The following is a 23,318-nucleotide window of genomic DNA, read 5'->3' as shown; positions in this document are numbered from 1 at the left end:
CGAAACATTGAATTCAAGAACCGAGCGGTACAGAGGGGAGAAAAAGAAACGAAAAAGGAAAAGAAAAAGTAATTAGTCGCGTGACATAGAGAAAGAGTCGCTGGTTGTTGGACTTTTTCCATAACCCGGGGCTCTTCTCTCGTCGTAGGAAGTAAGCGAAAAAATTCTGCTGCACCGACCAGAGAAGATGGTATCGTCTTCATAGAGAACAATATAGAGCAGAGAGAAGTCGCAACACACAAAGGTCGTAACGCTCTACGCATCCTCAACGATGGTAATGATGTTATTAATAATGGTAACCGCCGTTGCAGTGTACTTCGCGAGAAGTCCGCGCAACCCATTAGGAAGGAAACGACACTTCTGTGGCTTTACAGGGGCCGAACGTTACAGCCATGTGCCACGGTACTACGTTAGAAATTTAATAATCCATTACTGCTGTATCCAGCGGCACCGCTTCGTGTGACCATTGCCGCCAGCGGTGGTATGCCATCGCAACGACCACGTCGTAATCATAATACCAACTTTTTTGCTCTCTCTCTCTCTCTCTCTCTCCCCGCCCCTCTCCCACTCCCTCGCTCTCCTTTACCGCTCCACGTCGAAAAACTCGCCGTTTCGTTCGCCTCCGAACGATCGTATCAACGATCGATCAGGGCTTCGCTTTTCCTCCGATCATTGCCGCAATTTTTTCTTCCTGTTTTCCGTACGAACAATAGAAAGAACAAGAAATAAAGAAAAAAGCAAAACAACAAAGAACAAAAAACAAGAGATGTTTGATCTGGTTTAAAAGATCTTATTTAAAAATCGTTTATCAATTTTTACCGTTGCTAATGCATTTACGTAATCGATAGGAGACACGCGATCCACTTTCAAGATTTTCACGGAGCCGTGGCGGGCATCGAAAATCCATAAACCATCCTCCGTTCTACGCTACAAGTTTAATAATCCACATCGTATCCGTCGTAGTAGGAACGTGACCGTTGGCGGATGACGGGCATAGCAACGACCACCTCGTAATCGTAACGAAGAGTTTTACAGGGCGTTTTGCTGCACCAGCCTCTGACTCCGCCCTTTCCTGCCCCTCACCACCCTCCACCGCCCTTCATCAACCTCCCTTTCTCTCACTCTCTTTATCCCTCGTTCTCTCACCCATTTTTGCTGCGACCGATATACCGGCGGCCATAATGCACTACGAAACTCGTAACGACGGAATACGACTGTATGTTTATCGTGTTATGGAAAATCTAACACTTTGGTGAGTGTCGAACGACCCTTCTCGCTTGCCGCGCTACGTCAAAACGTTTGACATTAGGGCTTTTATGCGAGAAAATATTTTGCGAAGCAGGCTTATCAAGAGGCAATTCGTACGTGGTTATCGTCGGATAATCCACGTCCCTTCGGCTCGTTCGACGTTACAACGAATACGAGCATCAACCTCGCGGTATGTACCCTAATGCGGGTGTCCTCTATCGGCCACCTTGATTTCTCGTACGCGATCGGAGAAACTTAATCTCTTACTTTAAAACCTACGCTTTGTTGCTCGTTAACTTTGAATCGGAGCGATCGAAATCAAACTTACGCGCGGTTTTATTCCCAACGTTTTCTAATTTGTTTGAAAACTTGGTTATCGACCTAGCCGAGAGATGAGCTTTCGATTTAACAATTTCGACGTCATATAGGACCAGATAATTGATAGACAAACAATGTATCTTTGAATATAACTCGTCTCGGCATCGTCATGGAATATGTACTTACCTATGGATGGATGGTTGGACATACAGACGAACAAATAGACGAGCGGACGAATAGATCGATTGATAGATAGATGAGTAGACGCATGAATATATAGACGGATAAACACGAAATGAGAAATGAAACGTTGAAGTAAGAGAAATAAGAGAAAAAGAAGAAGACAGAGACTCCACATTTTACTACACGCGTATGGCAATACCTACGAACTCGAAACACATACCTACTTGCGTTTATAAAGGCTTGTGTAGTTCTCCCCCCCCCCCGTCTCTCTCTCTCTCTCTCTCTCTCTCTCTCTCTCTCTCTCTCTCTCTCTCTCTCTTTCCCTTTCATGTCCCTCTGCAAATTCTCGCGTGCGCGCGGCATGTGAGACGAGCGTGCGAGAGTGACACGTGCGCGTGCATACAAGTATATCGAGACCGTATGGCCGACGAAGCTCGATCTCATAAGCCCCCGGGGCGTCACAATAATTATAAAACTACGGGCAACGCTCGTTCGAAAGCCCTTCGGACCGTGGACGGACGCTCGAACGGACGGGCAAACCCCAAAACTGCTGCCCTGAAGCTTTCGACGACCACTACCACCACCGCCACCACCACCACCACCACCACCACCGCCGTCGCCGCCACCGCCACCGCCGCCACCACCATCATCGCGACCGCCACAACCACCAGTACGGACACACGGTCAACAGTCCAACTACTACCATCGTCCTCGCTTTAAATTCGCGTTCTCTCTTCCGTCGTTTCTTTATCCTTCAGTGTATACTCCCCCGCGGCACATTTTTTGCTGGTCGCAGCCGTTTCTACACTCGCCCGCTCGCGTACTTCCGCCGTTTATGATAACTCCTATATGTGCACTGTATTCGCGCGCGCGAACGCCAGAGCGACCGGCTTTCAAAGAGACGACGATTTTCCCAAATATCTCGCGCGCTACGAACGGGAGAGAGAAGTATTTTAATGAAAAACAAGTCTTGTGTGAAATTCAAAGGCTTTTTATTCCGATATTATTTCTAACGTCGAGAGGTGGAATTTTAGTCAGACTTCTAGGTATACATGTTTCATACATATATACGTGTAGGTACGTACGTACGTACACACACACACGCACGAGTTAATGTCAACGAGTTCTTTCTACGCGACTACGAGGATAGAAAATAGAATGATGAAAGCAGCCTTTCATTTTACTTCAAACTTTTGCGATCGGCCGACGTGGCTGAAATTCCTGTCACGTTCGGTGCACGATATAGAGCGCTCGAAAGTGCACTCTTTAAGATCGTACTCGTGTCTCGAACGAAAACACGAAGAGCCTTCGAAATTACAACGGCTCGTAAAATGCGTAAGCTCCGGTAGACACACGATGCATTGAAAGAGCTCAGACGGCGAAGGAGACAGGTGGCAATGGTTCGCGTACGCGAAACAAAACAACATTTCGGCGTGCCCGTGATTGCATGGTAATTCTATTAGGAGTACTGTATTCGCGAGCGCGCACGCACAACCGTGAGTCCGAGCAAACGAGGAAATTGTGATTTTAATTTTCCGTGCTAAATTAGAAGGGGATAAACAAGTATTAACATTCCTACGGCAAAATGCTTGCCTTTCGACTGTCTGCCTTCGTAGTCGAGATGAGAGAAAGGGAAGGTCGAGTTCGCGTAAAAAATGAGAGAAACGATGGCTGGAGAAGAAGAGAGGAGAAGAGGGAAAGGGACGGGAAAGGGTGGCTGCAAAGTCAAAACGTAATACGATTAACGGACATTAAATTGGAATAGCCCTTTTGGGGATTCGCGGCTTCTCGCATCGACGACTCGGCTGAGCATTCTCTCTCTCTCTTTTTAACTTGCCTCTTTTTTACGTCCTCTCTCTTTCTCTCCCCCCCCCCCTCTTCCCTTTCCCCCTCTTTCTCTCTACATCCCCGCGAGTCTTTCCTCTCGTACCTGAGCGATGAAAAAAATCGTATTTCCTCTCCAACGCTGACTAAAGCGGAAACCTTGACGGTAGCTCGGGGGTGCCGTGGGTTGGTCGCTCGAAAACGCATGTGCGTTCGTAAATTTCATTTTACTACTGTGGATGGCGATGGTAGTGCTGATTTATCGGTCCGCCGAAATGGATAATTTCTCTTGAAGTTTCGATGGCACAGGAGCTAACACTTTTCGGATATTTAAGAACACGGCAGCCACAGTATTATGTGGAACATACTTGGGAAATATTCTCTTGACGAAGATGTATGAGAATATTTGGCAGATGTAATGGGAGTGTACGTAAGAAGCCTTTAAGATAACTTCGACGAAGGAACGGAAGAAATATTAAACTGAAAACGAAAAGGAGGGATTACGAGAAAGACGTAGAGTATAACCCGTTTGGTTTCGAGAGAATGTCATTTGATAAAAATAGATTTTACTAACTCGTTCCTTTCTGAATATGATCGAATGTATTCGAAGAAGATATTTTACGATGTTCGTTCGATTCGTCGAATTTATCATCTCCATAGCTGCTAATATTATCTTTTCGCGGAAATCATCGATCTATCCATCACATCCGAGAATAATTAACGAATGCTGCGATAAAAAAGATTGACGTATTTCATTTTCCTAGCTGGAGATTCTCTCTTTCTCTCTCTCTCTCTTTCTCTCTCGCTTCATCATCAGTATCTCAATCAATATATCCTCCCTTATACAACCAGATATTAAATAACACACGTTTAATGAATATTTGGACGATAAAATGTAAATTAAGCGAGATATTAACACGAAAATTTGATACGGTAAATTAATATCCTGAACGAGGGTGGAAATTGGAACGGAACTGTAAAATATTTATTCGTCTATGTTCCACGCGCGTTCCCCCCCCCTCTCTCTCTCTTTCTCTACTTCTCTTTAATTCGCGGCAGTGCATCGCGACAATCAGATAACCATCAAAGTTTCTTCTCGTTTTTTTCCCGATGAGTTATGTTGGAACAATTTTTAAAGCATTGTTCAAAACACAGTCTAAAGAGTACGTGATCAAACTTAATCTTCATCGAATGGGGGCTTACGTGTTTTCTCGCGACTTTTTCTCGAACGATTTTATTCAAATATTAACTCTTGACGCTCGCTCGACGATGGCGAGTCGATGAGTGAGCGATTCTAAAATTCACGTGAAATATAAATGTGAGCGTATATGTAGTAAACGAGAATCTCAATCATAATATCGCACGTTATGAGAGGAGGAAAAGGAAATCGGAACGCAAGGGACCACCAACGCTACGTGACACGAACACGAATCGTGCCATTAATATTAAATGCTAAGCGCCTTTTCCTTCTTTCTTTCTCTTTTCTTGCCTAGGCCGCGACGCAAGATCACTTCCGCGAATTTTAACGAGAACGCTGACGACGTCGTTGCAGTCATCTTCTCGATATTCGTATCGTCTCTTTTTTTCGTACACCCCTACTTAATTTTTTAACAAGTCCGTTCGCTTCTTTTACGTCTCTACATTTTAAAAAGATTTGCTTATTGTCATTCTCCTCATAGATAATATCATTTTCCTATATCGAATCGAGGCAACGCGACATCGATCGTGTTAAATGATGCCGAAGCATCGGTAAATCGATTTTCTCTATTACTTTCATCGTGATAAATTATTATGATTATATTCTCTGATTAATTACGTACACGTACAGAGGAAATGGAATATACTGTTTTTGAGGAATCGGAAAATTTTACAAAATGTTTACGATTAAATAAACATCCTTTTCGAAATACCTCTAGTTTCGTTAAACGGCATTATCAACGGAATAAACCGTAATTGCATCGTTACATTTTCGAACAAAGAACGAAACCATATCGACTGAAAGACGTCGACGTACCTGTAAAACGAAAAACGTCTTATATTTCCTTTCATAGGAGGTTTATGGGAATATTTTTTTCTCCAAAAATATCGTCGTTTTGGTGAAAAAGTCGATTCCTTTACATTCGACCTACAGCCATCACGGCAACGCTTTCGTCTTATCTGAACTTCCAAAGATGTCAGGATCCTGCTTCCTTTCGTACGTGATGGCGCAGAAGTGGTGAAGGAATGAGAAGTGGAAGGGTGATTCTTATATGAAGCAGACTTAGCTAGCGAGCGAGGAGAGACGGAGGCAGGGAGAAAGAGAGAGAGAGAGAGAGAGAGAGAGAGAGAGAGAGAGAGAGAGAGAGAGAGCGAGCGTATCGCAGCTCGACAGGCTTTTCTTTCGCAAGCGAGGCTCTCCCAGGGCTTTGTCTAATCAGTTGGTCGCCCTGAAAAAGGAGGATCGCCATTTTTCGGGGGCAATGACACGTTCCCCGCTGTGACGCAAGTTTAGGATAGAAGCGAGGACGCCATGAAGACGAAGGGACTCCAAAAGGAAAATCAATGTCGTGAATGAGCTTCGAACGTAGCAGCGCCGTTGGCCCGGCATATACTATCGCTTAGGGTGCCTCTGTTGTTAGGGGTGAATTCCGTGCCACGTAAGCGTCTATAGGGTGACTTGGAAATGCGTAACACCGACGCTTCTCCAACGACGTTCCGACGTTATTATTTCGAGGATCCACGATTTATCCTAAACTTCTGTTCGCTTTTATCAAGGAGGAATCATTCTCGAGCGTATCGGTCCGAGGTGGATTAATTTCGCTGGAGAACCCTTCCAAAAGTTCTACGTTTTTTCGTTTCTTTCTTTTCTTTCCTTTCGTCAGAAATAATTCGAGTCACGTATCGGTGCGAACTACAGGCATGAACGATAGCTTCATCGATTTAATATCCAGCGTTGATTAGATGTCCGCTTATAATTTTCATTCCAGTGACTACATCGGGAAAACTCGATGCGATTTAATTTGGCGGGAAGAAAAAAGGAAAGGTTATTTAGATGACAAGGGAATAATAGGAAAGTAGCGGAAGTTGGCATCAAGGTGGGTGGACAAAAGCATAGCCTCGTTTTAGGAGGTAGAAAATATTCGATTTGACGCGCGTCCTCGGTACTCGTTACGACATTACTTTACCGAAATAGCATATTTTGGCCGAGGTATGGGCGCACCGAGGATGATGGGTGAAAGGGCCAGTAGAGCGGGCTGAAGTAGCGACGGGGTAACCAGTGACGTAGGCCGGACATTGTTCTTTTGTCCGTCGTGCCAGTCGCATTGTTAACGAATCAATAAGACCGGACCTCATTGTCGCGTCTGTTTCAACCGCGCCTGTTACGGACGTGTTTCGCGCGCTTGTTGCGGTCATGTCACACGTGCGTTTCGCGAAAAAGCGAAATGTGTCAACGGCCATCGAGTCGCACAGTGACCGTAGTCGTACCCTCCATCTCTTTCACCCTCCCTCTCGGCCGCTCTATGAATCTGCTGAAACTGTTTTTCCTGGCCACTAGCTTCGCCAAACTTCTAGAGAACACGTGTGTTTCGTCGATCGTCTCTCCTCGATGAGCGGACGATCTCAAGAATACTTGAAAAATGTACGTAAAAGTATAAATACATAAAGATTCGTTATATCATTATTCTGACGGTACTCGCTACTATTTGACGATAGTGGCTCGAGTTTCGTTACGCCGTCGGTTCGAACCAGAAAATCGATTTCGGGTGAAGACCAGTCAGATTACAAGGAAGGATCGCGACGTTGCACAAAAGAATCGAAGAGGGAAAGGTAAAGAGGCGGAGTTGGGATTTCATAAAGCGTTTTCGCGACGTTAAGACCGACGTTTGACCGTTTCGCTGCGCGAACGTTAGACTCGGCACGTATTTACGAAGGCACGAGAGAAAGATAAAAGGACAGAGCGATTTCGGGGCAGTTGACGAAGATACGACGAAGAAGGAAGAAGGAAGCCACCGTCTTTTCCACATCCGCATGTGTAGGCACGGCTGTGTGAAACCCAAGGGTAGGCCGCGACCCTCTTCTCTCTTTCCCTCTCTCATCGCTTCAACCCCTAAATGGCAGCTTGCCAAGTGTGCTTACACCCTCTCTTGCACATGTAGGCATCTCCACTCTGTCTCTTTCTCCCTTGCTCGCGCGACACGCACGCCAGGTCCCATTGAATGCTCCGTATACACGCACCGCACGCGGCTCTGCACACAATGCTCGCAAACACTTTGCATTCGTAAACACGCGTAAACAACAACGGCGGTTTCACACCTAAGGTACAAGCGGTACTAAAAGTGTACCGGTGCCGGTCGTGCCCCAACGCCTTCTTAAAGTCCCTTCGTTAATGGGTTCATTACGGAAAATGCATTCGTTGTTTCATGATTCGCATCAGAAAATTATTTTTAATGCCGGCTAAAGCTCCTCTATTCGATACTTTTGTAGTAGCAATACGAGAGGAACGTTCACGGTTGTTCGAGTGGCAAACGCTGAGATCGAACGACCATCGGCTGCGTTCTCTTCCAAGTTTTATCTTTTAGGTTTATCGATGGACGAAGCAGAGATCAAACTGTTACGGACGACTACACGCTTTTCCGTCATTTCCCGATAGAGTTCCGCGATATTGTTGAGTCAATAAGTAAGAGTCAATATATGAGTTCGGCTCGATACGTACTACGTGACTTTGAGGAGAATTCGTGTAACCGACTATAGTGGTATATATCTGCGCGAACTCCAGGCTTCGAGAACTTTGATGGCTCCTGTTTGGTCGCGGATGTATCTGCTGTCTGTGGATTTAATGAATTTTTTTTCTTTCTTTCTTTCTTTTTTTTTTTTTTTTTTTTTTTTAATACGAAAAGAACGTATCACATTGAATCTTATGTAAATTTTATGGATCGATTAACTTTACCGACTTGGTATTAACGAACGCAATTGTTAATATTGCCCCCTCTGTGGCATAGCCGGCAGCGACGAAATGATAAACTGGTCGCAAAAGATAAAGAATTGTGATATTTCTTTAAAGCTCCATGAGGCGGCGGTGCTTTGAAACTTCTTTCGCAACGTCAGAATCTCATCGGCTCCTTCCTCTTTAGCTCCCGATACTACCGAGCCGGATTAAGAAAATCTATCGAAGACGTGATCAAAGATTAGATTCAACGTCCGCTCCCTGGCATGCCTTTTATCTCCACGCTCGATTAAAATCTCGGGTTTACCGAAACTTATTAAACTGCAAAGTTCTCGGAAACTCTTTACCAGAAAGTAATATCGATTATTACTGATCCGTTTTCGATATCGTAAACTTCAATTAACGTTTCATCGAAAATAGAAGCGACCATGTATATTCGTAAATCGTGTAAATCGTGAAACAACGACTGCTTCGATGATAAATTAGAACGTTCGTTTGTACTTTGGAAGGCGATTAGTATAGGTAGATAGTTACGTAGACACGTGACGCAAGGACGAAACGTAGGACAAAGTCGAGAAAAATTCTCGGAAAGCTCTCCAGCCAAGGTCGAACGACCTTCATTATTCGTCTAGATATAAATTTAACGTTTGGAGCAGTCGTCTCTTAGTCGTACTTTACGTAAGACGTAGGAACGCACGCAAGGTCCAACGTGATTTGAATAATTAGCAAGATTTAAATAACGATTATCGATCGAAAGTTTAACAAGTAGGTCGCTTCGCAAAAAGAGATAAGTCGAGATGAAAATTCGCGGCCGTCTCTCGAACGAGATAGTAACACACGGCTCGATCATATTTTCCGGTCGGAGACCGTTTCGTTGCTTTCGCACGCAAATCGGTCTTCCGCAATAACGAGAGGGATCCTTTCTCCTTCGACCGATGTGTTGACCGGATCCGTTTAATTATAGGATGTTTGCGTCTCTCGAAATGAAACTCTTGTCGGTCAGATAAGCGTTCTCCGGCACAAGCCCTCCGGGTATTTCAAATAAATGTAGATTAAACGAATGCCTGGACTCGAGTCGATAAACTATAGCGATTTTTCATGGCGATGCCTCGCGATAAAGGCAAACTTGCTTATTCTTATCTTCGAACGTTTCTATTATTATTTTCTCCGTTTATAGAAATTCACTGTCGTACGGAATATAGATAATAGTAGCTACATATGCATGCACGCGTATAGAAATGTATTCTTTCGATATTATTCGAGCATTTGAGTATTCTCGGTCGGATCCAAGGAAAACTCGGACCTGATATCGCCGACCGATTAACCATAGCTACCGTGGCTGCCGCGCGCTTACGGTACTCTATTTTATGCTTTGTCGATATCTCCGACGTAGATATCGAGCGCGTAACGCCAAGTTGGCTAAACTTTGATAACTACACGGACGCATTTAAGAGAAACTTTCGACGTTGGCCGCATCGAATTTGAAACGTCGATAACGATTTAAGGGCGGAGGAAGAAAGACTCGCGTCTAACGTTCCTTATCGCGCGCGGATCAAAAAGGGAGGAAGAGCCCGAAGGAGATATATTTTCTCGGGGGTGTTATTCGATCGTCTCTACGCGACGGATGCTAAAATAAGAGGGTGGAGAGCGTTTCGGTAGTGAAAGTTCCGCGAAAGTCAGAAATTCGTACACTGGCAAAACGAGGAAGGAGGAGAAAAGAAGAGGGGAGAGAGGAGAGCAAAGTTCCTCGGGGTATCCCCCGGTGGTTTATTTTTACGGAGGTAAATTAACGGTTCATAGCGCGTTCCTTTCGCGGACATGACGACGGACCAGGGGTGTGTGCCATCTTTGCGTCCCTCCAACGCTTCCCGGCCACTATTCTCCTCCCCCCGTTCTTCTGCCGCGAAATTAGCCGAAGCGGCTGGAGCCCGTGCTTCTCGGGCGAACTAGCGTCGGATCTTGGCGAGTTTCAAACTTTTCTTTTTACGTTTTAATTTTCATCGTTAATCATCCCGAGCATAATTACTCACCCCGTAAGTTATCCTCCGTTTCGGCGCCTAGCCGAATCCTTATTTTTCTGTCCCTATGAATTTGAACGATCGGCATTATTCCGACCGTTTGTCCATTAATTTTCAACGTTTTATCGACCGACGAACCTGCTGTAATTTCGTTTATACTCTAGCCTCGCGAGATCATCGAATATCATCTTCCTCAACTTTTTGGCATTGTTTTAATTTCAAACGCGTCAAATCTAATAACTTTAACTCGAGCGATCCTTCCACTCGAGTCCTTGGGGAGAGATATCGTGGAAGGGGAGAGGGAAGAGCACAATTTTCCTCGAATATATCGCGCGAGCTACGCGCTTATTCTAAAAGTCTTCAATGACGAGCGCGGCAGAGAAATAGGGGAAAAAGTAGAATGGAGAAAAGAAGGGGTACGGGGAAGAGAAGGAGGAAGAAAAAGTAGGACGTCGAAAAGGAACGTTGACGAGGTACGTGCTCCGGTATCAAGCAGCTCGCGGCCGCTTCAGCGAAGTTTAATTAAATAACGAGGCGACGACGGTCTAGGAAAGGAGAGATGGCGAAGGAGCCTCGATGCGAGGGAGAGAGAGAGAGAGAGAGAGAGTATGAGAGAAAGGAGACTGTTGGAAACACAGAAGCTAACGGTAAGAAAGAGCCCGTACTCGGGGAAGGAGGATGGACTCGATGCCGAGGTGCCAAGTTGCTAGGTGACTTTGCTAGTTATTTAATTAGTCCGGAGATTCTCCCCTGCTCGACTACTTCTTTCTTCCTTCCTTCGACTCCTTTTTCTCTTAGAAACAAGCCACCCTTCTTCTTTTCTCCTATTCAACCTCTTTTCCGTCGTGTCTTTGCTTCAAACCGGTGGCACCACAGTTTCTTTATGACCTTCGCTGGGACAATACAATATCTTTTCGTAAAGACTTATCGTAGCCCTTTGTGCGCCGTCAACGTGCTCGGTCACGTGCACGGAACTGTCTGTTTCCAACGCGAAACGAAAGCACGCGAATCTTTCTTCTCGTTCCTTAACATCGGTCGTTTGATTGTACCGCGACATCGAAGAGGAAACGTCGTTTGCTTTTGATCTTTCACCGAACGAAATAAATCTTGAGTATGACTTACTTGCGCGGAGAGTATTCCTTCTTCCTCCACCGCCACTTTCTCTACATTCACGGGAGCTTCTAATTTTCGAAATTGCCCGACTTGTGCTTTTCCCTTTCTTACATGGCACAAAGTAGCCAGTGAGGTATATCCCAACGGTGGACGAATCTATAAAGAAGATTCCGTATAATGTAATCGACTTTGTTCCATTACTCGTGACTTTCGGCCTTTGAAGATTTTAGCTTGATATCCGAGTATTTCGACGATCGACTTATGTCCATAAAGAGGAAAAGTACGAAACAGAAGGGACACGCGGTACCTGTAACGAAAGCGAGTGTTTTCAAAGAATAAATCTCCGCCGGCGGCGCCATCACAATGGCCAATTAAAAACAGTGCGGAACAGGATCAGGTAGGATCAACCCCTTTGCTTCCGCGTTTCGACAAAGGAGACTTCTCGTGAAAGCATTTCGTGGCGAAACCAGAAACGTCCGTTTCGATAACGACGTTCGGTTTCCCTTCATCTCTGGAAACGTAGGGCGGCTCTTTGCCCGTGGCAACCTCCGCTCTCTTTCACATTGAAGGAGGGGGAAGGCCGACGAGAGAGAGGTGGGGTAGAAGGATGTGCATTCTGCTTTCTGCGTCTTTCGTCGAAGAAAACGAATAGATTCCCCATGGGAAGTCGCGAACCTTTTCCTACCTTCCTCCCACCCTGCACCTCCTCCATTTCTCCCGTATGGCATAGCGGAAAAGCAGGCACAGAAGGGCTTACGAGGGCTTAACTCGGTGACAGGATGATTGCCAGTATTATCGGAATTACTCGAGGGCGAATTGCGTCGCACGGCGTAACGAACTCGCAATATCGTGAGAACCGTGCGCTAACTCCTAGGATGAAAGTCCAAACGAGCCCTTACGTAAGCCGTCGACGTTCGACGACAAGAGATTCTCTCGAGTATTCCATTACTCTTTCCGGACCACTTTGAAGAACGTTGAAAGAGGCTCGCGTTGCTATTTTTCTCGAGAAACAAAAATCGGACTTATCCGGATGATCAAAAGCAACGTTATTATAGGTCGCAGAGCAAAATTTTTCTCCACGTTCTGGCGACGAGCGAGTACCTTCGAAAAAAATATTTTCGATAAGTGGAGAAATATTCGTACGTGTCGCGAAACGTTAGAAACTTTCGCGGATAGAGAAAGTTTCTGGACCACGCTATGCCATTCGAACGTTTTCTTGTTGGCTTTCGCAAAGAGAAAATTTGCAACAAGCTATATCCGGCCTTTGCTGCTACTAGGAAGAACAAATACGACGGAATATCGCCATTGGTAGGATCGTACGTAATTGAAGCAACGTGCGGTTCTCGCAACGTTACATCCACATTGCATAAATAACGCTCATGGTACACGTTAGAACTGATCAATATTGGATATGATGAAAGTAAACCGGCCATTGAACGTCCCACTTGGAGAAGGTGAGAGAGAGAGAGAGAGAGGGGGAGGGAGGGAGGGAGAGGAGAGAGAATGCTCGCTAGCGCGTGCGCCCGTCTGTGTAATTTAATGCCGAGTAAATACTCCGAACGGAGAGTAGTTTTGTAATCTAGATGAATCTCTCGGAAGGGGTACTCCCAGAGCAGCGAACTAATACCACTACCACCGTTCACCATTACCACTATCACCGCGATTGTCGCAGCAGTTGGATGGGCTTTCTTAACTCCCCAGAGACGACGGGGTACTTTGCAGCACTTTCAAAAAAACTTGAGACGACTTCGCAACCCAAGATAACGTCACGTCGTAAAATTTCATTGACCCTACGACGTAGAAAAAGCAAGGGGAAAAAAGTAAGATAGAGATTAATTACTCTCTACTCGCGAATCAACGCGTTATCCTTTTGGCCTCCTTTCAACGGCAATTCCTTTTCTCATACCGTTTAAAAGAACATCTTTCCGGTAGCGCTCGGGAGTAATAGCGAGCGAACCAAGGGGCTGTGACACCTTTGAAACTAAATTTTAAAGAACGAATGGAAGGAGATTGTTCGGCACTTTGCGAGCTTCAAGAAAAAGTACGGAAAATGAGTAGCATTTATGCGAGGACGTTTTTCGAATGTAGGACGAGAGAGACTTCCGACTGAGAATTTATTTTCTCGTAATAATGTCAGTGCGAGGCCGTTTTCCTCCTGTCGTCACGTTTTCCTCGTTCGTGTACATATATCTCTCCTTCTTTCGCTCTCTCTCTCTCTCTCTCTCTCTCTCTCTCTCTCTCTCTCTCTCTCTCTCTCTCTCTCTCTCTCTCAGCACCTCGTTCACCCCAAGTTACACCCTCCTTTCGTCCTTCGTTCTACATCCCTCTCTCAGGATCCAGTCGTGTCCGCATTATAATGGCATTACGTGTTCCCGCATTACATCGTAGTGGTATAGTAGTCGTGTGCTGGTAGAAATGTGCCTTGGCGCGTACGCGTTTCTACGTGTCTCGATCGAAGTCTTGTTTGTTTCGCCCTCGAAATATCGCGCGCGTTGCCGGAATCGAGATTCGGTTATACCCACGAGTACGAAACGCGCTTAACGTAGCTCGATCGCACAAAGAGCTCTTCTCTCTCTCTCTCTCTCTCTCTCTCTCTCCCTACCTCCCTCCCTCCCTCCCTCTCTGCCGCCTCCTCCGTCGACCCTTGCCTATGACGGCATTAATTGTTCGGAATCGACGGCGCGGAATTAGCAGTAATAATGGCGAATCCGAAGCCTAGAAACTTGTCCCAAAGCGCAAGAGAGAAAGAGAACGGAACTGGAGGTTTGAAATGCGTTTGTAACTCGTTTAGAATTTCCACGAAACTGATGCGACTACGGGCGTACCCGGGAAACGCGTTTGAGAACGATCAAATTCTCATTTTCCATTTAACTTCTACGTTCCGCGATTATTATTTCAACGATTCCGTATGTACGTGTAAACTGAATCATCGTCGAGTCACTTGTTGAAGATATGAAAAACTTTCAGCGGTACACCAAACTATGGATTTTTCTCGTCTCTCACCTCGCGCATATTTTCCTCGTAGATATAATTTCTTTTTTGTACGATACAGTTTTATCCTTGCCATTTGATAAAATCGCAATATTCTCGATCAAAAACTGGCCAGTTTTTTGGAGTCTCGCGACCTTTCTCGGCATGTTCCCGCGAGAGGTACGCTTCGCGGAGAAAAAAGATAGAGAGAAGATACAAAGGGAATACTCTGGCTTTGTGAAAAATGGAGAGACCTTTCTCATAGTCGGGACCACCTTTTGTCCCCGTGGACAGTGTCGAGATCGCAGATTTTTTTCTTCTTCTCCGTCCTTCTCATCTTCCATCTTCCTATTTTTGAAGATTTTTTTTATTCGCTGGATTTGCGCGTTCCTCTCTTTCCCGTCGGCTCGAGCCTGCAAATCTCTTATACCGAATTTCTCGAGCCCTCGCCAGTCACGGTTCTCTGCTCTCCTCTACGTCCGAACCTCTCGTATATATTCTCTATTCTCGCGCTTCTCCCTCTCGCTCGCTCTCGCTCGCTCGCTAGCGCGCTAGCTCGGCCGTCCTTCCATCTCTTGCGTTTTCTCTCTTTTTACTGGTACGTTGCATCGCCTCGGTTTCATCTCGCGAATATAAAAAGGGCCGAGCATACGAGTGTTTCGTAACTTTGTCAGCGTTTTTAATCCCTTCCTCCCTTCGCTTCCCTCTTTGTCGAAACGCTTGCCTATGTGCGTGCAAGGGGAACGCAACCCTGACGCATATTTTTGCAACTCACTGGTGCAGGAGTATGGGCCAGGTCTCGACGGAGCTCCGCGTCTATCTACTTTGTAAATTCTGCTGCAGCACCAATTTACGAGAGTTTGTGCTCCGCTCAGATTTAGTAGCCTGGTTAATAAAATTGATACGTTGGGGCCGTTGTCTAGGAACTCTACGTAAATTTCGTCATGGTTCGAGAAGACGATTGACGGACAATCGGAGATATATTACTTCGCAACCGTTTATTCGAATATTTTCATCGACTTCTAACGCGCGCAGAATTAATTTATCGTCGCGTCAAGAAGGATGGACGTCGAGGTATGGAATGCGACAAAAGTGTACGCAAGAACGTCGTCTCGGTACAAAATCCCACCTGACTCGTCTAGCGTGATCGCGCATTTCCCACGATCGTTAGTAAATATTGTTTTTTTTTCTCTAACGAGTTCGAAGTCATCAACGAGATAATAAGATACCCTCCCGTCGACACAGAAACGCCACGAGAACGACGATCGACACGTGTAGGGGATATCTTTTGGATAGAGGGTGGATCCAACCCCGTTAGCTATGACGTCACTTGCGACAAAATCGATATTCCAGCGAGTTTATTACCGCGGCCGCGGCGTCTGTATATCTCGCGTAACAACACTCGATAGCCGACGAAACGTTGGAATCAACTCTTATACCGAGTCCACGCATCGCTTCCGATATTTTCTCCCTTATTTCGAATCACAGACGTATCTGCTTGCGAGTTGGTCATTTTCCCAATATCCAAACCTTCGACTCCTTAATATTGATATTGCTTAATTCACGTAGCCTTTCCCACGTGAAACAAAAAGTCTCTCCGATCGACTTTTACCTTTGATTACTATCGAAGGATTGAAAAGTTTTTCGGTTAATCGATAAAAAAGTATTGTACGATAAAAGAAACCCTCCTACGTACGGAACGACGAACAAAGCTTAGAAGGTTCGAAGGGGTTAAAGCGTTCGTCTGCGAACTCGTTGCTTCGAACATTCGTCGATACATCATTGATAGAGAGAGAGAGAGAGAGAGAGAGAGAGAGAGAGAGAGAGTTTTCCTCGAAGTGAAACTTGCCAGCTACGCGAATACAAGATCGATTAGCAGCTCATAAAAAGAGGGCCACATCGCCTTGAGAAATATCGAGCGCCTTCGCCCAAGCAGTTTTAATTCACGAAGAGGCCTGAATAGAACATAAACGTCCTGTTATTTTTAGAACAGGGGTGAAGCAGGTACAAAGGTAAAAGCGAAATGTTGCTCGCTAGAATCGTATCGCATTTATAGTAAAAACTAAAAGTTACTTCTTATCGTCTATAACTTTAACGATTTAAGCAAGATGTCTCTGCGACAGAACCACATTAGCTACGACGCATTATAACGCGTATGCTTTAATCCCGATTCAGAAGAAAATTATTTTCGTACGGGAGGAGCGTCGGACTATCGTATCTATCGTTGGGTCGAGCTCTTCGAAAACTGCAAGAGGCAATCCCGAGTAGATGACAAGGGCAACGGACGGGGCCGAAGCAATTCCAAAGTGCAAAAGAGCCTCGGCGAAGAAGGTAAGACGTGTGAGTCGGCGATGGTAGTCGACAGCATCGTGGCTCGTACGATAAACTTAGGCATGTTTGCCGAGCAATCAAGCATATGAGTGGAAAGTCTCGCAGGCTTTATCGATTGGGTTCGGAGCCTGTGACGAAGAAGAAGAAGGGTTGGAGTTTGACGGAGAACGAATAGGGGTGGGCGAATCACGAAAGTACGCCATGTCGGATATCTAACATCGGAGGAGCGTTTCGACGAGCGGTTTGTCCAGTGTTTGTTGTTCTTCGTTGTTCGAGGAGGCCAAACATAGTTTCCGAAGCAGCCAGAAGATGCTCCAACCGATCTATATCTCCTCCCTCCCTTCTTTCTCTATACGTATGTCTCTGTGTCCATACGTGTATACGTATACGTAGTACGTAGATGATACCTATATACACAGTGGTGTACGTTCAAGAACTTTGGAAAATTTCGAGTCCTTTATTTCCTCAGGATCTTACCCTAGCTAGAAAACAGTCGAGAAAAATCTCAAGAGCGCATCTTCTTCGAAAACTCCACCGGGAATTTCACTCGTAGAAAGCTTTCGAAGCCATCTGCAGATTTTTACAGCGTCGTGTACCGAGACGACGTATAACCAAAACGTTTCTTCTCCGTCGGTCCAAGAAACATCAGCGTCCTCTACTATTTCATTTTTTATCGCAATCGGATTATCGTATTAACGCAAATCGATTGCGACACAGGCTTATTGCAAAAGTTCGCTGCGCTAAATGGAATTAATCAAACGTCGAGCTTGTTCTTCCACTTTTGTCCTGCATTGCTCGTTTTTCCTCGATGAAAGTAAAACGTTAGACGCATGTGTATATGCATATATATATATATATATATATATATATATATATATAACGGACGCTTTTAATTAACAGCGGCGAATGTCAGCGTCGTTGAAGATCTCGTTACGAGGAACTTTTCCAAAACGTGCAACAATTTTCTATGCGCATATTTTGAACAAACGTTTTATGACAATTTTTTCTAGAATCGTAGATACGACTCGCTTGGGAACAGCGAGCTTCATTAAACGGTCTCCCTTTTGACATCGACCAAAAGTGGATAAGGTTTTTCCCTAGGAGAGGAGGACGACGACGAATTCCAAGCGTCGAGAAACATGAGTGGTGGAGAGAAGTAGAACGTTTTCGTCGTCGTTGGTTAAACGACGTAGAGTTTTCGAGAAGCCGGTTCCCGTGATTAATGTAGCGGCATGAGCTTGACATCGCGACATTATCATCGGTACAATGGCCGCCAGGTGTCCGGGACAAGTGCTTCGTAGTAAACGAGGAGTATAGTGACGTCAGACAATGCTGCTTAATGAGCTGCCAGTAACAAAGTGGAAAGAACGGTTTTGTCTTTTCGTAATATCGGTCAGCGAACGTTTCGGTAGCTAGGACACTTATCGCTCGAATTAATTCGATAGGCTTGAGGGAAAGCGTTCCATGTTTTTATCCAATTTCATTTTTCGTCGACGAACTCGATATAATTTATTCAAAATTACAATGGCGATATTTATAGCGTACCTATCTATTACCATCTTTGCTTCTTTCCCTTCTTCTGTTTTCTTTCTTTCTACTTTTGAGCAACGCACCGTAAAGTTTTTAAACGCGAGATATCGATCAAAAGCCTTAAATTGTCTCCCTGCTTCTTCTGGCCTTCTCACCTCGGCCGAACAACAAGGGAGAAATGAAAGCGAGAGAGAGAGAGAGGGAGAGAGACCTAGATGTCGGGGGCTGCTCCTGGAACAGTGAGAGGGTGGTCCAGGGGTTCGATAACTGGAATGGGTGAAACGTTAGTCCCGTCATACTTCAGCAGGTATGAGAAAAGGGCGCCCTCTTTTCGCCCTAATGCCCCTCAAGCCTCTGGGCCAAACCCTCGGCTCGTCGTCATCGTCGTCGTCGTCGTCGTCGTCGTCGTCGTCGTCGCCGCCACCGCCGCCGCCCTCGTTGTTCTCCTTTCTCCTCGTGCCTGCTAGCGTATCGCGATCGAACTTAATTTATTTTTCACGATGCCCATGCAAGCGACATATGTCCTTAATCGATTTCGCTGGAAATGTCGCGTACGCGGGACGCGTAAAAATCGACTTTGTCCTCGAGAACCCGACACCCTTTGCTCGATGTTCTCACGTCAACACGAGCCTCCACCGTGTGCGAGCTTCCTCCGTCCCAAGATAAAAAAAGAAATCGACTCGTAAATATGATGCGGTAAATGCCAGTGAAAGAAGGATAAAAGAGGACGAAAGAGGAGTAAGAGTATGGAGATGAGAGAGAGAGAGAGAGAGAGAGAAAGAGAAAGAGAAAGATTGTTTTCAAGTTGGAAGGTCGCGTCGGAGGATCGACGTAGGTGGTTACGAAAGGGTGGCAATCATTCAGGCTCCCGAGTACGCCGATAGAAATCGTTATTGCTCCGAAGCCGTCGGTGTGTCCCGGATTACGAAGCGTTTCTCTGTCCGCAGTAAACATCTTTATTAAGTGCACGTTGCGCGCTCCGTTGGCGCGTCAATTTTTCAAAGCGCCCTCGAGCTCTTTGTCTTCGTGTCTTCCATGTAACTATAACGATGGCTCGTATCTATGTGCGTGCGCACGCGTATATGTGTTTGTACAGGTGCGCGCGCGCACGTAGCACGGAAAGTAGGGGCGATTAATCGTTCCATCATCAAGCCGGGAAACCTCTCTCTCTCTCTCTCTCTCTCTCTCTCTCTCTCTCTCTCTCTCTCTCTCTCTCTCTCTCTCTCTCGCTCTCTCTCTCTCTCTCTCTCTCTCTCTCTCTCTCTCTTTCTCTTTCTTTCGGTCTCGACAATGGTTGAAACGGAACTCCTGTCTCTCGTTTTTCGAATGGATCTTTCACGATGATAAAACGCATATAAAAGCTCTTTTACTTCTTTCCGAGCGTGTCGGTGTGTATCGCGCGGAACTTCTCATCGAGATTCATAAAAGAAGAAAAAAAAAGAATCTACTTCTCTCGATATTACCTCTCTAAAGTGCAAGAAACAAATGAGAGAGAGAGAGAGAGAGAGAGAGAGAGAGAGAGAGAGAGAAAGAGTTTTCGAGCCGGTGAATTCGAAAAGCATATTTGACAAGTGCGAAAGAACTTTCTATACAGTGGTGCTTTCATTTTTCTGTTTCAGGCTGCGCATTCGTTAAGCTGTCGTCGCATCAAGAAGCATTAGCGGCGATAAATTCTTTACACGGTAGCCAAACTATGCCGGTGAGTAGAAGAAATAAACATCTTCGTTCTGAAAATCCTTCTTTTTGTACATATGTATGTAGAAATATACTCTCAAGTACATACGATAAACGTGATTCTTAAAGTAGAGGATATCGTTGTCGGGTTGAACCACAATGTCTCTTAGGCTGAAGGAAGATGCCAAAGATCTAGGTTCCTAGGAAGATGAAATGCGGCTGTTCTACCGACAAACATCCTAGTAATGATCGACCAAACAGAAATCTGCATAACACTTAGAAGAGAGGAAGAGAGAGAGAGAGAGAGAGAGAGAGAGAGAGAGAGAGAGACAGAGAGAAAGAGCTTTAGCCCTTTCCACCAGTCCCCAACGACAACGAAGATGACGGCAGAGAGAGGACGGTATACGAAGGCGGCCAGTTGCTCGGTCTTCCTCGTCAAACCGCCAAACTTTCTCAGCTTAGTGTTAGAGACCGGGAATCTCTAGTTGTAATTGAATTGTCAATGAGTTCCACCCGGGATTGTACGTGCTGATTGGCGAAAGTTCGTAAAGCTGGATGTCCATTGGATGCGAACGTTCGCAGTTCGTTGAAATTATTGTTTATCGACTATCGTTCGCTAACATTCATCGACGTATTAAACTTTCTGCCCTAGCTGTTGTGTCACTGTCTGTTTCTTCTCTACCAAGAAAAATCTTTATACATTCTTAAACTTATCTGGCTTGAAAAATGAAGTTTATTAAAGACCGCTAACGGTATGATTGATCTTGCATTAAAGAGTAAAGGAATTATCAAACGTACGCGGCTAGATTTCTGTTTGGAAAGCGGCGAAAGCATAAACATTCGTCGCTACTTCTATTTAAAGTTCAGCAGCTTTGTACGATAGAGTTGACATTATAATTTACGTCGTAGAACAAAGTGGTACGAGAAGGAGGAGAAGAGAAGAGTAACGAGAGCAGAGAAGTAGAAAGGACAGGTGGAATTGCGGTCCCGTAACGTGGATATTACTCGTTATATTGTCGTAATCTAATAGCTGAATGGAGGAAGAAGGTGGTGCGAGCATGTGTAAGCAGAGAGGGAGAAAGAGAGAGAACGAGAGAGGGAACTTCGGGACTCGTACTCGGTACCGTTAGCTCCTAAAAGTCATCCCAGTACCGAGTGGGACGTAATATGCAGATAGCTTCATTATTGCGGCAAATTATGCAAATCTCGACGCCGATGTTACGAGATTTTAGAGACGGCGGTGAGGTAGGCAAGACGAAAGACCATACGAAACCTCTCCGCGTTTAAGGATACGTACTATGACGAAATCCGAGTACTTTCTCCTTGTCAGAAACGACTTGGATTCGATCGAGTGAAAGTTGAAATCATTTCAGGAGAATTTAACATTTTATATCGGATCCGAAAGGAGCAAGAATTTGGTCGATCATAGAGCCATTTTTTATCATCGTCTTGTAGCATCTTGGCGCTCGTTAGGACGCATATGTCATGTTCGTTTGTAGAAAATACGTTTAACCAAAAATAATTCTCCGTCCTTAATTTACACGAAATTAAAGGACCCTTCCTGCAAAACGCTTCGCATAGAGACCACCGTGTAACGATGGAGCAGAACCTCGAGAGTAATTCGATTTGACTACGTTCGCTCTGGTTTCCTTCGAATTGCCACAAGTTGTAGCATACCCCTTCTATTTTCCGTATCCGGCCATGTATACGCATACATACACACGCGTATATATCCTACCGGTAGATCCGTACATATATACTTGTATAAATATACTTGTATCTACTACCTTTCTATCTCTTTCTCTCAAACGCGTCTCGACATCGTCTCGGGCAAGAAACTGCGTCACGAACGCGACATCTTGGCTCATACCTAGGAAATAAGATATTGATTTGCAATCTGATACCGTAACGCTCGACGACGCGCCAACGACCTGTAGGCGACGACGTGCCGCACGATGATGGAGGGTCTGAGAAATCATGACTCCTGAAATTGATAGCTCTTTCTGTCTCTCTCTCTCTCTCTCTCTCTCTCTCTCTCTCTCTCTCTCGCACTTTAATGCTCCAACACCTTCATACTTGATAAACCGAAATCCGTACTGATTCGCGTGTCATAACATACGAAGATAAATTTTCGAGAGACTAAGCGTTTAATTTGTCTTTATTAACAAAAATGAAAATTTGAAAAGTAGATGTCCATTGATAGATAGCCAAGATAATTTTTAGTATTCAACAAATTACGGGTATTAGTCGGAGACAGAATTAAATCGTAATGATCCGTTGATATGGCCTATGTATGTTCTACGTAAATTTTGATCAACCAGTGTAGGTAATTATTACGAAGGTAGACACGGTAAAAGAATATCTTCTCTATTCGGACGCTTAAAGGGAGAGATAAATTTAAAGCACACGGTAGGGTCCATAGCCTGGATAAAGCTTTGGGTACTGGCTCGATACTTCAAGCAAAGGAATTCTAAAATATAAATTGCGTACAAGAAGGAGTAACAAATGTTTTCTTCCTCCCTACATATTGTATATGAGAATAGGACGTAGAAGTTTCATTGGTACGAGACGAACGATTAAGCGACGACGTTAGATTCGTTCGGTCGTTCGGCACTCGCAGGGTTCGGTAGGAGGACGATAATCGTATCGCAGGACGACAACGGCCGAGTAGAGGAAGGTCCTTGGCATGATTAAGGCCTGTTAGAGCGAGGGATGCGCGTATTGTGCCAGTGCTTTGTAGATATGAGGGATCTAGCGAGAATATTTCAAGGACCCTCCAGTTGGAAGGAGAAGGAGACGAGGATGGACAGAGCGTCGAGCGTTGTGAGGGTATCCGCCTCTCTCTTTCTCTCTCTCTCTCTCGTTCGCTCGCCCGCTCTCTCTTTCTCTCTCTGTCTCCTCCTCATTGACCACGCCATCCTTCGTGCGTACCTGCTCCAGGTTAGACATCCTTCCTACAGGAGCTTGGAATCAAGCTCTTCCACCTCCTTTTCCTCCCTCCTACCCTACCTTCCTTCTACCTTCTCGTGAAGCAGCAGACATCCTCTAACCGACAGACGTCGCAGTCAAGTGGCTAGCCTAGGTTCTCTGAAATGTCAAGTGGAAGTAGTTATACGCCTCGTGATACGCCATTCGAAGGAGTAAAAAGCACGAAAATTGCAAGTTGCTCCAACTCGGTTCAGCGA

General features: G+C 45.3%; 1 protein-coding gene across 19 annotated transcripts in view; it reads left to right on the top strand.

Moving 5' to 3' along the window:
• Positions 1 to 23,318, top strand: part of LOC122633679 (CUGBP Elav-like family member 4) — a 469,576-nt gene that overhangs the window by 427,529 nt on the left and 18,729 nt on the right. For all 19 annotated transcript variants that reach the window (XM_043821882.1, XM_043821886.1, XM_043821885.1 and 16 more), the window contains one exon: positions 20,079 to 20,158. In XM_043821882.1, the coding sequence (XP_043677817.1) occupies positions 20,079 to 20,158 (80 nt within the window). The remainder of the gene's footprint in view (positions 1 to 20,078; positions 20,159 to 23,318) is intronic.

This window comes from Vespula pensylvanica, chromosome 13 (assembly GCF_014466175.1).
Source record: "Vespula pensylvanica isolate Volc-1 chromosome 13, ASM1446617v1, whole genome shotgun sequence".
Taxonomy (NCBI): domain Eukaryota; kingdom Metazoa; phylum Arthropoda; class Insecta; order Hymenoptera; family Vespidae; genus Vespula; species Vespula pensylvanica.
Note: the sequence above shows the minus strand (reverse complement) of the source record. Positions and strands in the feature narration are given on the sequence as shown.